The following is a 17,024-nucleotide window of genomic DNA, read 5'->3' on the forward strand; positions in this document are numbered from 1 at the left end:
TTGTATTCCAGAAGAAAGAACGAGGATGGCTGTGTGGAATCAATAGAAGTTGGCAGCAAACCATCTCTCTAATGCTCTTCAAATTAAAAATGCAACTCCACTTCATGTTGAACCAAGCCTTAAAATCATAAGAATACAGGGCTGGAAGGGACCTCATGAAGTCATCTAGTCCAGTCCCTTGCTCAAGGCAGAATCATCCCACTCAAGTATCCATCTAACTTGCTTATTAAAATTTCCAAGGATGGAGATTCAATAACCTCTTAGGTAGCCTCTTTCAGTACTCGACCACCTGCATAGTCAGAGATTTCATTCTAATCTTCAACCTAAATTTCCTATGCTGTACTTTTATGCCGCTGCTCCTAATCCAGTCCTCTTCCGCCACAGGGAATAGTCTATGTCAATGATTGTTAACCAGGATACCATGACTCCCTGGGATGCCGCAAGATCTTCTGAAGGGTGTCATGAGGTGTGAGAGAATAAGCAGATAAATGCAGACTCAGACTCCTCCCTGCTTGGCTGCTCTCCCGTCCTCACTGCCCAGCCCCCCTGTTGTAATAAGTGTTGTAATAAATAAAATTCATTTTTTTTAAATTCGGATGCTAATCAATTCACAACAATTAAGGAGGGCTGCCTTGAGTCTAAAAATGTGAAGTCTAAAAATTCTCTTAATAATCTCCATTCAGGTATTTGAAGACTATTATAATATCTCTCTCAGTCTTCTCTTCTCCAGACTCAGTAAAGCTAGTTCTTTCAACCTTTCCTCATAAATCCTGAGTTTCATAAAAGACTCAAGTCTTCTAGTGATGCTTATGAAGATGGCAATATTTGGCAATGCATAATTTAAAATAAAATAGATATTAAAATCAACTTTAAAAGAGGTTCTTAGATCTTTGATTCAAAACTATGTTATTTTTTCACCACATAGTACATGTTGTATGATTTTGGATGCAAAAGAACCAAGTCAGTAATAATAATTAGAACATTTTTACCTAATTACATGCAGAACTAAAGGAGCAGTTTCTACTCTGGCAAATGCATGCTTATTTCCATATTCACTGCACACTCCAAGCACTGCACTTGTACATCTTAACTAAACTGATTAGAAAGTGGCTACATAAATCTGGGTTTCTCATTTCAGAAGGTTACCTTCCTTGCCAGTCTCTGGATGGGGATGGCAGCGGAGAGGTAAAAGTGAGCTGCTCCAGGGTGTCATCATGGGATTCGTGCTTCTTCCTAAAGAAAAAAGTAACAACTGATACTTAGCAAATGGAAGCCAACACTCTCCCTTCCCCTCTTGCTTCCTTTGAATTTATCTTTATGTTCTTCTGCCTATTTCTTTTTTCCTTGTTCTCTCCCTATTTTAGGGAAAAATATAAATAGAAAATTAAAAGCAAGATGATGATCTTAGGAAGAGGAATAGTCAGAAGGAAAGTTTTCTTTGCCCCTCCTTTCACTTGCATACATACATATAAATCTCTGTGCAGGCTTTTAAAAAGGAAACAGAAGATCAAAATGGTTTACTATGTAAAACTACAGAACTTCACAGAAAGCTGCAGTCCTGGCTCTTGCGTTTCAGCCAAAGAAAGGCAGTCCATAAATGATGCCTGTTGAAAATACATCATTATCCTTATGAAAGCAACAACTTGGTAGGTAATTATGTTAAACATAATATTGCTGACTCTTATTATTAATATTTTTTTCTTCCCTATCAGTGTCAGACAAACATTTACAAACGTTTCCCTCTTTGAGGAAGAAACTCTCTTCTAGGTATCACCTAACACAACAAGAACCTGATCTCTCTCAAGGTCTCTAAGCACTAATGTAATGCAAATACACTAGTGTGAGGCTGTCACAACATCTGAATGGGACCTGGGGGTCACAACCAACCAGAAGATGAATATGAGCCAAGGGTGTGATGAAGTCGCCAGCAGGGCAAATAGAACTCTTGTGTGTATCAGCTCACGTGTTGCCAGCAGATCCAGAGAGGTGCTTCTCCCCCTCTACTCAGCACTGGTGAGGCTGCAGCTGGAGTACTGTGTCCAGTTTTTGGCACTGCACTTCAAGAAGGATACAGATAAGCTCAAGAGGGTGCAGAGAAGGGCCACCCACATGATCAGAGGCCTGGAGAATAGGTCCTATGAGGAAAGACTAGGCTTCTTCAGTGTGTGTAAGAGTAGGCTGAGAGGTGACTTGATAGCCACCTATAAGTATGTCTGGGGAGAGCACCAAGATCTGGGGGAGCAACTCTTCAGGAAGGCAGCTCTTGGGAAGATGAGGACCAATGGCCACAAACTAACAAAGGGAAGATTTAGACTGGACATAAGGAAGAACTTATTCTCCGTAAGGTTAACTAAAACATGGAACACACTCCCGGCACACATGATACCATCGCCATCCTTGGAAGTGTTCAAGAGGAGGCTAGATAAGCACCTCGTTGAGCTAGTTTGACCTCATTAACCTCCTGCCTATGGCAGGGGACCGGACTTGATGATCTTCCAGGTCCCTTCCGGTCCATTGATTCTGTGAAATAATAAATCTTCATCCTCATCATAAAATAAAACCAGCATGGAGTTGCTCAGCGTATCATTTGGTAGTAACCTGCACTGTCATTTAGGAAACCAGGTTCTAGAGCAACCATAGAAATACATGTATGCAAAAAGAAGAGGTCATTATAATACCAGAGAACAAAGTTCTCAGTCTCTGAGAAGTGGGTTTGCCATTGTTAACAGGTGTTAGAGCCCACTATAACAGGCTGAACAAAATACAGTTATGAGCATAGACACAGCACTCTAGTTTGCATTTGTATGTCCTATGTGAGAAATCTGGTTACATGAGGAACAAGATGACCCCCTAAGTTACACAGATCATAACGAGTGGCTAAGCAATATTCAGACAAACTCCTTATGCAGATCATTCCTAAAATATATGAAAAATACCTTCCTCATTTTATGCCTTGGTCAAAATTCACTCCAGGGAAACCTGAGTGAATCCCATACCCCACTTTTTCTAGCCATCTCTGCTTGTAGGGACAAAAAACCACAAAACTTTGATTTAAAAGACAGTGAGGACCAAAATTCTCTCTCAGGTAATTTCAGTAGATGTTTTAGAGCAGGGGTGTCCAACCTTTTTGAATGTGGGGCCAGATCGTGAACTTCTTATCACCCAGTGGGCTGGGGAGCCATATTCAAACACCCTCTGTCCTGGGTCAGGGAGACCCTACCTGTGTAGCCCTATTGCACCTGCCTGTTACTGCAAGGCTCATGGTAGCTGCTGGTGGGCAGGGGCAGGAGGGACCCATTCTGCATCCAGCCAGCTACTGCCCCAGAGACTGAAGGGGAGAAATAAATAGCTCCACATCCCCATCCCCTGAGCAGCGCAGCCCCACAAGCTGGCGCTGCCCAAGGGGGGCTGCAGTGAGGCAGCCGCTGCACCGCAGCCCCTCACCTGCCCACCCACATAGCCCTGCCTACCGGGGTGCCCGGCCGCCTGAGCACACAGCCCCAGCGGCCTCAGCACTGCAAGCCTGGAGCGCAGGGTTGGGCAGACATCGGTTCCCACTGCCTCACCCCGCAGAAGTCATGCCAGGACCCTGCCTGCTGAGGGCCCCCCAGGGCTGCCCTGCTGACTGCCTGTACCAGGCGCCATGCCCAATTCCTGCCCCATAGCCACCAAGCCCAGTGGGTCCCCAGAGGCAGGCAGGACGCCAGGGACAAGGGGCCAAGCCGGAGAGAAGTAAAAGCAGGCACTGTCCCCAGCTCATCCCATCAGGCATGGCTGCGGCAGCCCGGCACCGTGCTGCGCTGCGCCGCACCACGCCAGACAGCCCTTGGGGCAGCAGCGGTGGGACCCAGCTCACATGACGAGCCTGGCCCCCTGGGAGTGAACAGCTCCCCTCCCTTCCCCCACCCGCCTGTCCTGAGCGAGGGAACTCGGGCCTCAGAAAATGGCTTGGCAGGCTGCACGGCGGCCTGCAGGCTGTATGTTGGACAAGCCTGTTTTAGAAGTAAAACAAACAATAACTTGAACCAGATTCTCGCTCTCTCATGTGTGGTGACATCAAGACTCATGCAGTTGATAGTTCTGAGCTAATTGATAAGACTAGAGAGCTGAAAACAAGGTGCACTGGGCAAGATTTAAATGTTAGATGCAAGTAATTCCTGTAGCAAGTACCTAAATGTATCAGGTGAATCTTCACTCGTCTCCTCATTATATAAGGATTAATTTCAGGCTCAGCAAAGTCTTAAGCTTGAACTGTACTTTGGATTAAAAAAAGTAGTTAATAGTTTCCTGGCAGAACAGGACTGCAAGTAAATGAAGCATATTAAAATACAAACGTCACATTATTACTTATCTCTAGGGAAAATAAAAATAAACAGGTACAATGGGCAAAGAAGCAACATGAAGAAATGGATGAAACAGTAGTTTCCCCAAAGTGCAATGGTGGACACTAGGGCTGTGCAAAGCTTCAGATCACGATTCAGAGATGATTCGGATGATTCGGAGGCCGAATCTATGAATCCAAATCAAATTGCTGGAAGCTTTAGGCTTTCTGAATCGATTTGGAGCTTCCGAATAGATTCAGAGATTCGGCCATAGAGTATAATGGGGAATCAATGAAATATCTATAACTTTGTTGTCTTTTGGCTGATTCAGATGAAACTGCCGGGATCGTAGCCTCTGCTGAGAGCATGATGCATGCCATGGTTCAAGGTGATAGGTGCAGGGGTTTCTGGGAAAGTGCACCTCAAAATCCCGAAAGCAAAACTCATATTGTTTGTGTGTTAAGCCACAGTGGGGAAAACTGCAGAGATGGTACCTGTTGCTGGGGCCATAAAGCCTGCCAAGTTTCAAGGAGATAGGTGCAGGAGTTTGGGGGAAACAGTACTGCAAGGTGCAGACAAGCAAAACTTGTGACATGGGTGACACTGTGTGTGTTAAGGCACGTTAAAGTGAATTTAGTCGGCTTTTGGCCTCTCTGACTAGAAAAACAGACAGAGACCAGAAGTGCTGATACTGCTTATTTCAGTTATATGTTTTGAAATAAAAAATCCTGCATTATTACTCTGTGGACAGATGTCTAATTAAGTAAGTTTGTTTTAGTTTCTTCAAGGTTGTATTTTTTTTCTCTTTATCTGTCTTAAGTATAAAAACGCTTAGAAACTGAGGAAGGGGGAGGATTCCTTTGAAACAGACAAGTGAGTGATTCCCCTTGCTGTATGAAATCCTCCCTGTGATCACAGTATAGCCCGAAATAAAGAAAAGCTGGCTCTGTCAGTTCAGATTCAACCACAACGTGAAGTTTGATTTCTTCCACAATTCAGTGTCATGACTCGGATAGAGACGCCTGGAGTGATCAGTTGGGACACAGACATCTCTTCACTGAAGCCCTGGTGCCAAACCAAGATAAGAGACCTTTTGAAATCTCTACTGAGGCTTTTCAGTGAGAGGCTGTCTCTGTGTCTTCCTGATTCACTGCTTGAGGCTCACCCTATCCAAACTTTTTCTGCCAGAACTGTCAGACCCACTGTGTAAGTAATAACTGTGAGTAGAAAGAGTTAAGGTTAAAGACTGTGTGTTGCTGTTGTCAATGAAAGTATTCCCCATGTGAATTGAGTTAAGTTCTGTAAAGAACTAGGAGGTCTCTCTGAGGCCAGGAGTGGAAACCTTGTGCAGCCGCCCCGAGGACACCGGACTTGTTCTGTGTGCTCTTCAAAAGCAAGGGTGCAAGGTGGAAACTCTTAGAGTGTGAGTGTTTTCCACAATAAGCATTGACCAAGGCTGAGACTAAAGAAATGCTCTTGAACCTCAAATTCTGTGCTTGTGCAATATGTTGATGATTTGCTCTTGGCATCTACCTCCCTTGAAGCCTGTAAAACTGATTCTTTAACTCTCCTCACCTCTCTTGCTCTAAAAGGCCATAACGCATCTAAAGAAAAGCTGCAGCTTTGTCTTCCTCATGTCCACTATTTAGGTCATGATATTTCTGCTGGAGAATGACTGCTTTCCTCTTCCAGAATAGAGGCTATTCTTAAAATCCCTAGACCAACTACTGTGTCCCAAATGAGTTACTTCCTAGGCATGGCTGGCTACTGTCGTCAGTGGATACTCGGCTATGCCTCTATAGTCAAGCCATTGCAAAATCTGACTCTTGTTAATACCCCTGAGCCTTTACCCTGAACTTCAGAGATCGAAGCCGCTTTTGCCTCTATTAAACAAGCTCTGTCGCAAGCTCATGCCTTAGGCCTTCCTGATTATACTAAACCTTTTATTCTTTTTTATCATGAAAAGGATGGATTTGCACTTGCAGTACTTACTCAGACACATGGAGACAAGCACCGTCCCATTGCTTATTACAGCTCTGCTCTTGACCCTGTTGCAGCCAGATTTCCCCCATGTCTCTGAGCTGTAGCTGCAGCCACTGTCATTGTTGAACTTTCCTCCATGTATTACATTCTCCCCTTACTGTTACTGTCCCACATGCTGTAGCAGCCCTTTTACTAAAAACAAAAACCCAACACCTTTCAAATGCTAGATTAACTAAGTATGAAATCTTGCTTCTCTCTGCTAGAAATGTCACCCTAACTAGGTGCCCTGTTTTAAACCCTGCTTCCCTGTTACCTACCCCTTCAGATGGGGAACCCCATGATTGCATTTTTGTTACTGCTCACCTAACAATGCCCCGCACTGATCTAAAGGACAACCCCTTGCAAAACCCAGATCTAGCATTCTATGTTGATGGATCATGTCAACGAAACTCAAAAGGTTCCCTTCTTGCAGTATATGCAGTATGTTCCCAATATGATGTTATAGAAAGCCATCACTTACCTAATGTATATTCAGCTCAAGTTGCTGAGCTTGTGGCCCTCACCAGGGTTTGCACCCTGGCCTTTGGTGCCTCTGTTAATATTTACATTGATTCTCGCTATGCTTTTGGTATTGTACACAATTATGGTCAACTCTGGAAACAAAGGGGCTTCCTCACTTCAGGAGGTGCCAAGATTAGTAATGGTCCATACGTAAATGCCTTGTTGAATGCTTTACAATTACCTTCTGCTGTTGCTATTACTAAATGCCAAGCTCACCTGAAACCTTATGATGATGTTACATGTGGGAATGCTCTGGCAGATTCCACTGCCAAAGCTGTGGCTATTTCCACTCCTCAGCCTACACCTGTGTTTTTGTCTATTCCGACTGACCAGTCTCCATTGGCAAGTCTTCACGATGTTGCCCTCCTCCAAGATCAGGCTCCAGAACCAGAGAACATACATGGAGACTGGCTGGGTGTTTGTTACACTCTATTTGTGGCGCTTCCCGGACAGCCACCTGGTTGCCCCAATGGTCTTTCTTCCTCATCTTGCTCGCATACACCATGGCATGGCACATGTGAGCAAAGGGGGATGATAGAAGCTGTTAAGCTTGATTGATTTGCTCCAACTTTTCCATCTGTGGCTCAACAGTACTGCCACACCTGTCCTATTTGTCAAGCCCATAATGTGGGAAAGCCTGTAAAAACAAAGAAGGCAGCACCCCCCCCCACCTTGGGGACTGTTTGTAAATTTACAATTAGATTTTATTCAAATGCAGAAATGTTGTTCTTATGAATATGTTCTTGTTATTGTATGCATGTTTTCTGGATGGGTAGAAGCCTACCCATGTGCAAGACCTGACACCATCACTGTAAGCAAAAAGTTGCTCAGAGACTTTATTCCAAGGTTTGGTATTCCTTTATCCCCAAACTCTGATAGAGGAACTCATTTTACTGGACAGATAATGAAAGAAGTCTGCAAAGTCCTGCAGATCCAACAGAACTTTCATTGTCCATACCATCCTCAGGCCTCGGGCCAAGCAGAACACCAGAATGGCATTCTGAAAAATAAACTGGCCAAAATTTGTGCTGAGACTCACCTAAAATGGCCGGATGCACTTCCCATTGCCTTATGAGTATGAGATCTACTGCCAACCGAAAGACTGTGCTTAGCCCACACATGAAATTCTAATGGGAAGACCCATGAGGCTCCCCGCCTCGCCACCTGTTGCCTCCCACTTTTGCGATACACATTCACTTGATGATACTATTCTAGACTATTGTAAGGTACTAATGAAGTGTGTTAGGCTTTTCATTCACAGGTACATGCGGCTCTCCCCAAAGAACCAGATGAGCCGTGCCATTCTATCCTGCCTGGAGATTCGGTCCATGTAAAAGTCCATCAACAAAAGTCATTGCTGGAACCTTGCTGGAAAGGCCCATTTCAGGTACTCCTGACCACCAACACTGCAATAAAGTGTCAAGGACTCAGACATGGATCCATACTTCACACAGTAAGAAAACATCAGCCCCATTAGACCCAGAGTCTCCTCCATATCAATCTTGTAATCAGCCTCCACAGACTGGTAGTGATCCTAGCGCCTGCCAGCAGGAGAGCTCAAGACCAGTAGTGAGCCAAGCACCTACTGGCGAAGAGGATTTGCGACTACAGAGAGAAGAGGATGTGCCCCAACTACACCACTATGCCCTTCGGGACAGGAAAAAGACCTCTACCTAGTTCCTGCTTCTCGAGGTGGAGTTGGTTAGTCATGATTTGGGTAGTTCTCAGTATTTCCTTTTGGGCCATCTTATATGAACTTGATTCGTCAGTTATAAGAAACTCTGTAAACCAAACTACACTTCCGCACCGACAAAGAAGATCATTTCACAAAAATATGTTCTTGTCTTTAGTTAATCAAACTGGGATAGATTTAAATGTCCCTCGTTGTTGGATATGTAGTCATGTCCCTATCTATTCTACCGGAGGAATACCCATGATACCAGTACCCTTAAATGCAACTTAGATGTTAGCCCCTTACTATTCAGATTTTCATGGAAATGAAACTTGTCAGAATGTAAGTTGCAACCAGTCTGACTATGTACGATTGGTATATGCCACTCCTTGAAAGTTCTGTTGGACTTATAGTAGATCTCGTGTTGCAGCAGGAGTCAGTAAGTGCGAGGTAGAATTTAAGATAAATGGTGCTTAGTTTTCTAATAGTTTCTGGATATCTAATTACTCCCCTGCAGGTCAATTTTCAGGCTATTATTCACAATGGATGATGTCCCCACGCTGTAATACAGGTGGATTCACTGCATTAGCTGGTCACTATTTTGTGTGTGGAGATAAGGCCTGTAAAAATCTTCCCTCTGGTTGGAGAGGAACATGCTATGTCTCCGCAGCATATCCTGCCTTTACTATTAAATCTCACTTACCTAAAGGAAGAATTCACAATGTTTGCAAAATTACAAAAAAATCAAAGGTTTTAGGGTATAATATTCCTCAGCTATGGCGCAAGCTTAGCTATGTCCGAGATAAAGAAAGCTGCAGCATCTCTAGAAAAGATTGCTAATGCTACTGCTGATAGTTTTAATAAAATAAATACAGAAATGAAAGAAATAAAGCAAATGATATTGCAAAACCGACTTGCGTTAGATTATATACTAGCCAGCAAAGGAGGAGTCTGTGCTTTAATAGGTAAAGAATGTTCCCAATAATTCAGAAGAAATCCAAGATTTAAGTAAACTTATTCGAAAAGAAGCAGCTAAATTGCATGAGTCAGATAGTTAGAATTTGAGTTCTTGGTTTAGCTCTATTTTCAGTTCCTTAGGCTCTACTGTCATTCATAGTTTGTTAATATTGTTTGTTGTTTTCACTGGAGTATGCCTAGTGTTTATGAAAATGCTATGTTGCTTAAACTGTGCTGTTAAGCAAATGAGGAATAGCCCATCAACCAGAAATGAAGTATATAATATGTATGCTGAAATAGCAGAAAGTAAAGAAAAAGAAAAACTAGAAGTTGAAAGGTTAATGGCTATAAATATCTAACTTGTTGAAAAAAAAACTTAGGGAATGTTAAAGTGAATTTAGTCAGGCTTTTGGCCTCTCTGACTAGAAAAACAGTCAGAGACCAGAAGTGCTGATACTGCTTATTTCAGTTATATGTTTTGAGATAAAAAAATCCTGCATTATTACTCTGTGCACAGGTGTCCAATTAAGTAAGTTTGTTTTAGTTTCTTCAAGTTTATTTGTTTTTTTCTCTTTATCTGTCTTAAGTATAAAAATGCTTAGAAACTTAGGGAGCAGGAGGATTCCTTTGAAACAGACAAGTGAGTGATTCCCCTTGCTGTGTGGAATTCTCCCTGTGATCACAGTATGGCCCGAAATAAAGAAAAGTTGGCTCTGTCAGTTCTGATTCAACCACAGCACAAAGTTTGATTTCTTCCACAGGTGCAGCAGAGTGAAAGCAGCAGGCCTGCTAGCCCCTGCTGAGGCCAAAAAGCCTTCCAGCTGTCAAAGACATAGGTGCAGGGGTTCTGGGTTCTGGTACCCTGCAACTCTAGCTGCTGACAGGTAAAACTCATGTCATGGGTGCTTGTGCAACTGCTTCTGTCCAGGGGAGGGGAGTGAGGGATGGAAACTATGGCAGGCCTGGCTGCTATGCTACTGTGTTACCAATCAATCAGGATTCACTCAGGGACCAGCTCAATACACAATAGCTAGCTACTAGATAATGAGTTAATGAGCAAGGATTAACACCTACAGAACCTCAGACTAAGGAGAGGAAAGAATCAATACAAAGCTGGGAGCTGTTTCTGGCCCAAGACAGAGACAGTCAGTTGCACAAACACCCGTGTCACGAGTTTTGCCTGTCAGCAGCTAGAGGTGCAGGGCCCCAGAACTCACCTGCACCCATCTGCTTGACAGCTGGCAGGCTTCGTGACTTCAGCAGGGGCTAGCAGGCCTGCAGCTTCCACCCTGCTGCGCCTTAACACACACAGTGTCACCCATGTCACAAGTTTTGCTTGTCCAGCTTGAGGTGCAATTTCCCCCAAATGCCTGCACCTATCTCCTTGAAACCTAGCATGATTCACAGCCTCAGCAGGGGCTACCATCCCTGCAGTTTTCGCCCCCTGCCCCCACCAGTGGCTTAACACACACCGTGGCATGAGTTTGCTTTCAGGACTTTGAAGTGCAGTTTCCCTGAAACCCCTGCACCTGTCACCTTGAACTGTGGCACACATCATGCTCTCAGCAGAGGCTACCATCCCTGCAAGTTTCATCCAAATCAGCCAAAAGACAACAAATTATAGATATTTCATTGATTCCCCATTATACTCTATGGCCAAATCTCTCAATTGGCTCTGAATCTTCTGAAGCGATTCAGCCGAATCAAACTAGAAAAATGATTCAGATCTCCAAATTGAATTTCTGGCATCCTAATCGACTGAATCTGAATCCAATAGTTCCCTATTTGCACAGGCCTAGTGGACACATCACAGAAATAAGGGGGCCAGTAGGGGGTAGACTGCATGTAGCAGCAGTCTTCTGGAACACAGTCTTCTTGAGCCTGTGACCAGGGAGCCAATAAACAGAGACTGCCAACAGGGGAGCCGTTTGCAGGCAGTTGCTGGAGGCAAAAAAAGGAAGGAAGGAGAAGGAAAGAAGCAAGGTCCTGCCCAAGAAAGGTGCCTGTACCTTTGATCCAGCTGCCTGTACCTTTGGTTTAGTGACTGTTTGTTTGTTTGGGGGGTTGTTCCAAGAAGCTGGGAGTGAGTGGTGACTGCTAAGTGAGTGTTGATTGTTGACTGCTGTGTGATTGCTGCCTGGGCCTGAGTCAGCCCAGGCCCAGAAGGGTATAGAAGGAGACTCCTCTGGGAAACCAGGGAGCCTGTGACCAGGGCCTGCCAACAGGAGAGCAGTTTGCAGGCTAGTTCATGGGTAGGAGCACACACAATGTAAAAGTATATGGGAGCTTCCAACAGAGACTTTAGGTTAAGTGGATGATGACTGGGGCTTCTATGGGGGTGGTGACAGAGAGTGCAACCAGGGACCCTGCCCTGCTGCTGCTTCCGGCCCAGAGCTCCTGTGAGGCCTCCACCCAGACAGGCCCCTTGGATGGGCCGGTACTGCCCTGGCCCCCTGTCTGCAGGGATTGCCTGGCGGGACCTCTGAGGCCTGGGGGTAGTGTAGGGGCTGGGGGTTCCCTTACCTGGCGGGGCAGGTGAGGGAAGTCCAGGCAGAGGTGAGCAGGCAGCGGGGGATCAGGGCTGCAGAGGATGAGATTGATGGATACTTTCATTTTCTGCAGGACCAGACACCTAGCACAGACGCATCACTGGAGAGTCCCAGGTCAGCTGAATGGAGGACGGTCACCTCCAGAGCTAGACAGCATGCAGCTGTGACTGCCTCCCCAATGCAACTGGGGAACAGATACAAAGCCCTGGCAGCACTGGAGGATGGTGCAGCAGAGGAAGCCTCAGGGGAAAACTTTTTTTTTTTTTTTTTTTTATTAAAAACATTTTATTAGAAAAACTGACACTATGAAACACATTAAGAAAAACAACAAATAAACGAAACCCACCTGAGGTTTCACAAAGTTAATACAAACTCACTTTCACAAAATTTCCTAACATTCACAGGAGAAATAATATCACTTGTGACTTGCTGAAAACCCATTTAGAAATCATTTAACTTGTTTCTTATATAATTCCAAGTTCCCTCACCCACTCTTGGAGCCCCTTATCCATTTTATCAGAGGGGAAAAACAAAAACAGGCACTATTAAACACATTGTGGAACCAGAATCCCACCTTATTACATAATATTCACATATTCAATGTCACATTCGACCTGCTGAAAGCCCCCCCCGCCCCCTTGCTGGCAAATATGCTGTCCCTTAAACTATCCTATGCCTACGCGGGGCTGAAACAACCCTCTGAAGTCCAGCCCTTCCCAGGGCGTTGTATCCCCTCCTTGCGTTCTCTGCTTTCCTCTTCCGCTATAGAAATACAACTCGCGCATAGCTAATTGCAGACATTCTACCGTTGAAAAGCACAAGCCCTTTAGTGCTAGCAGGGAACGCACTTTCCAAATTGCTACTTTAATACATGTGACAAGCACCCTCACACCCCATGACCCATCCGTCCCCTCTGTCAAACCATAGAGCACGTTTTCACTTGTGATCCCCGTTGCCCTCCCTGTCTCCTTCAAAAAAACCCCTGCCCTCCCCCACACCTTCTGTGCATAAAAACAACCCCACAAAACGTGCACCACGGACTCGGGTTCGTCACAAAGTTCTCTTGGGCACTTGGGGGACCGTGAGAGTCCCCATCGATATAGTACTTGTCGCACTGGCAGTGCGTTTCTCACGGCCCTCCATGCCAGCTCCTCGTGCTCCCCATTCCATTCCTTCCCCACCAGCCCTCTCCACACCCTGCTGACTTTGTCCATGCTCAACTCCCCGACATCAGCCATTCTCTGCTTCCCCCTGAGGAACTTATTGACTTTCCTGGCATCTGCCAGTCCTTCCATCCCTAACCCTGCCAAGCCTTCCCTGGCAACAAAGGATCCAAGGCGTGCATAAGGGAGTGACATCCGCCAAGCCCACGCCCCCCGCCACCCGCTCCCAAACAGTCCCAGCCTCTGTAGGAGCCTTCCCCCCCAGAAAACGCAAAGGTTAGAAACCGGTCCCGCTGCGCCCCTCGCTTCCCTCACGACCATCTTCAGAAAGTGCACATAAACAAAAACCTCTATATTAGGGAGAGCCCATCCCCCCAAGCCCTCTTCCTTATATAACTCTGTCCTGGCCACCTTCTCTGTCTTCCCCCCCCAAAAGAAGAGGCATAATGCCCGCTGGACCCGCCGGGCCTGTAGCCAGGACGGGGGGTACGCCATCGTTGTGTACAAGATCTTTGGCAACAGGCACTGTTTGATCACTTGCACCTTTCCCCTTGAGGATAAATGCCGGGTGCTCCACAACCCCACCGTCTGGTTGACTCTCCCTTCTAACACTTCCCAAGCCCGCTTCCCTTTCCCATGGGTATCCATCCACACGCCCAGGATTTTCAGTTCCTCCCTTTCCACCCTCAATCCAAATTTCCCCAAATCCCCCCAGTTCCCAACCGCCAGGACTACGCTCTTGTCTGTGTTCACTCTCGCTCCAGATACCTCCCCAAACTCCTTGGCGTGCTTCACCACTCTTTCTAAGGACACCTTGTCCCGCACCACGCATGTCACGTCGTCCATGTACAGGAGGACTTTTAATTCCCCGCCCCTCGGCACTCGAACACCGCTAATCTCCCTATCACTTCTAATTCGTTGTGCCAGCGGCTCAATGGCGCAAACAAAGAGCCCCGGTGACAGCGGGCACCCTTGCCTCACCCCCGAATCCACCGCAAAGGCTTCTCCCAGGAAGCCCCTCACCAGCACCCTGCTCATTGCCCTCCCATAGAGCGCCTGCAGCCACCCCACAAATTCCCCTGGCATCCCCATCCCTGCCAGAACCCCAAACAGAAACTCGTGCCTGATGCTGTCGTACGCCTTTTGCAGGTCCAGACTCGCCACTATCGTATTCCACTTCCGGTCGGTAATGTACGACAGCATATCCCGTAGCAGCCAGTGTGTGTGTGTCGTCCGCCGCCCCGCCACCACGCACATTCGTTCCCCGCCCAGCACCTGCGGTAACACCTCCCCCATCCTTGTCGCTAGGATCTTGGAAAATAATTTTTAATCCGAATTCAGCAGGGTGATCGCCCTCCAGTTCTTAATGTCTTCCCGTCCCCCTTTCTTATAGATCAAGACCAAGACTCCATGGGCAAAGCCCTTCCCTACCCGACCCCGATCCATAATTTCCTTAAACAGGGCCAGCAGGTCCCCCTTCACTAAATCCCAAAACTTCCCATAAAATTCCACCGGGATCCCGTCGCCTCCCGGGGTCTTCTTTAAAGGCATTGTCCTCAAGACCCCCAGCATCTCGGTTTCCGTCAATTCCTTTATCAGCCCCTGTCTCCCTTCTTCCCCCACTTTGGCTTCCAAACTCCCCACCAGCCCCTCCAGGTCTTCTCGCCTCCCCGCTTTTCTACGAAACAAATCCCCGTAGAATCTAGTCACCTCCCGCAATACCCCATCCACATCCTCCACCCTCCCTCTGTCGGCCGTGCGGACCACCCCCATCACCCGCTTCTTCCTTCTCACCCGCAAGGCGAAAAACCTGCCCCATTCCTCTCCCTCCTCCACCCACTCCGCCTTGGCCAGGAACATCCACTCCTGCATCCTGGTCCGGAACCAATTTTTCACTCCCTCCCTCGCCCTTTCCCATTCTCCCTGTACCGCTGCCCCCTTCTTCCGCTTTTCCCACAACCTTTGAACTTCCCCTTGTAAACGCACTAACTCCTTCTTCCTCTGCCACGCCCGCTTCCTCCCCACCGCAGTGAACCACTCCCGCACACGTTGCTTGATTTCTGCCCACCAGTCCCACCGTGTTGGAAAAAGGGGCTGTAAGGATTGCCACTGGCGATACGCCCTTTGAAAGGCCATGCATTCCTGTGGGTCGTCCAGTAAGGCCACATTTAATTTCCAGACCCCTCTGCCCTGTTTCAGCCCCTGCCCGATGCCCACTTCCACCCACAGCACGCGGTGGTCCGAGAAGCTGACATCTATCAGTCACTTGCCATGGATTGCCAGTCCCTCCGACACCAGCACAAAATCGATTCTCGATTGGCCCCGCCCACCGGGATCCACTCTTGTAAAGACTCCTGTCCCTGCCCAAATATCCTGGAGCCCCTCATCTTGAATCCACCCCCGCAACCACTTCCCTGTACTATCCATCCCGACTCCCTCCCCAACCCCTACCCGCCCACCCTCTTCAAGTATACAACTGAAATCCCCCATCACGATCCGCGGCCCTCCACCCCCCATACACATCCCCATTTTGCAGAAGAAACGCACCCTCTCCGTTCTCTCGGCCGGGGCGTAGACGTTGTACAACGTTACCTCCACGCCCTCCACCTCAACCACTGCCTTTTGCAGTCGCCCTTCTTCCAGGACCTGCTGCCCTTTGATTTTCAAACCCCGCTCCCTCATCAAGAACCCTACTCCTGCCGCTCGATTCTCATTTGAGCCCCCCCACCACGACGGTCCCACCTCCCAGCGCTTCTCCAGATAGCCATAATTTCTCCCCCAGGGGATCCCGCACTCCTGTAGGCCCAACACCTGCGCGTCCAGACCTTGTAAGGTGGTATACATTGACTCCCATCTCTGCCTCCCATATACACTTCTTACATTTAAGGATGCTATAGTCAACGCCATCATGGCTATTTTTCAGACAAAAGCCTACCTCGTTAAACATCCGATCCGCTACTGGGATCTGAGCTGTCTTCCCCCACTTTCCGCATCCCCGTGGCCCTAGCCAGATGTTCGATAGCAGTCGGGCTGAGGTTGCCACAAACGTCCGCCCTCCCAGACTCCTCAACCTCTCGTCCCTTCACCAGCAGTTTCCCACTCTGCCCCTTGTCTCCTTCCTGTGCAGTCCCTTCTGTCCCCTGGACCGTTCCCCTTTCCTCCTCTATTCTCTTTTTCATAGGTTTAACCCTCCGCTTCTTCTTTCTTTTTACAGGGGAGGGTTCTTTCCCCTTCTCCCCAGACAGGTCCAAGTCCATGGTTGCCGAATCCGATTCGTGTGCCCCTTCTCCCGCTGCCTCGCTCTGCTCCTCCTCCAAGTGTTCCTCTCCTCCCGACTCCAAAAGCTGGTCAGCCACCTCGATCACATCGTGTCTCTGCTCCGCTTCCGGTGTTTCCTCCACTAGGAAGGTGTCTACATGCAGGTTGGTGGACTCCACCTCCTCTGGCTTTTCTTTATCCCTCTCCTTTGCTGCGTGTGACTCTCGGGCTTTGTTCGCGTAGGACAGGGGGCACTGGCGCTGCAAGTGCCCCTCACCTCCACAAACAGTACATTTCAGTTCCTCTTTACAGGCTTGTGCCCGGTGCCTCCTGCCGCCACACCTGTAGCAAACTGTCAGGCTACAGAAGGCGGCCAGGTGCCCCGCCAAGCCGCACCTGCTACACAGTTTCGGCTGGCCATGATAAGTCACGTATCCACGGTAGGGCCCTACGGACACAACAGAGGGCAGGTGTCTCACCCCGCCGGGATGACTGGGGTCTTCGTCCAGGATGACTCTGGCTCTCCATGGTCCAGATTTGCCACTGATCCAGGACCCGT

The 17,024-nt window shown here is 47.5% G+C and overlaps 1 protein-coding gene across 8 annotated transcripts in view; it reads right to left on the reverse strand.

The window, feature by feature from the left end:
• The window catches only part of CNGB1 (cyclic nucleotide gated channel subunit beta 1), a 152,408-nt gene that overhangs the window by 27,408 nt on the left and 107,976 nt on the right, over window positions 1-17,024 (reverse strand). For all 8 annotated transcript variants that reach the window (XM_090062699.1, XM_090062698.1, XM_090062703.1 and 5 more), the window contains one exon: window positions 1,147-1,233. In XM_090062699.1, the coding sequence (XP_089918825.1) occupies window positions 1,147-1,233 (87 nt within the window). The remainder of the gene's footprint in view (window positions 1-1,146; window positions 1,234-17,024) is intronic.

This window comes from Crocodylus siamensis, chromosome 9 (genome assembly GCF_052110815.1).
Source record: "Crocodylus siamensis isolate JL-2025a chromosome 9, ASM5211081v1, whole genome shotgun sequence".
Classification (NCBI taxonomy): domain Eukaryota; kingdom Metazoa; phylum Chordata; order Crocodylia; family Crocodylidae; genus Crocodylus; species Crocodylus siamensis.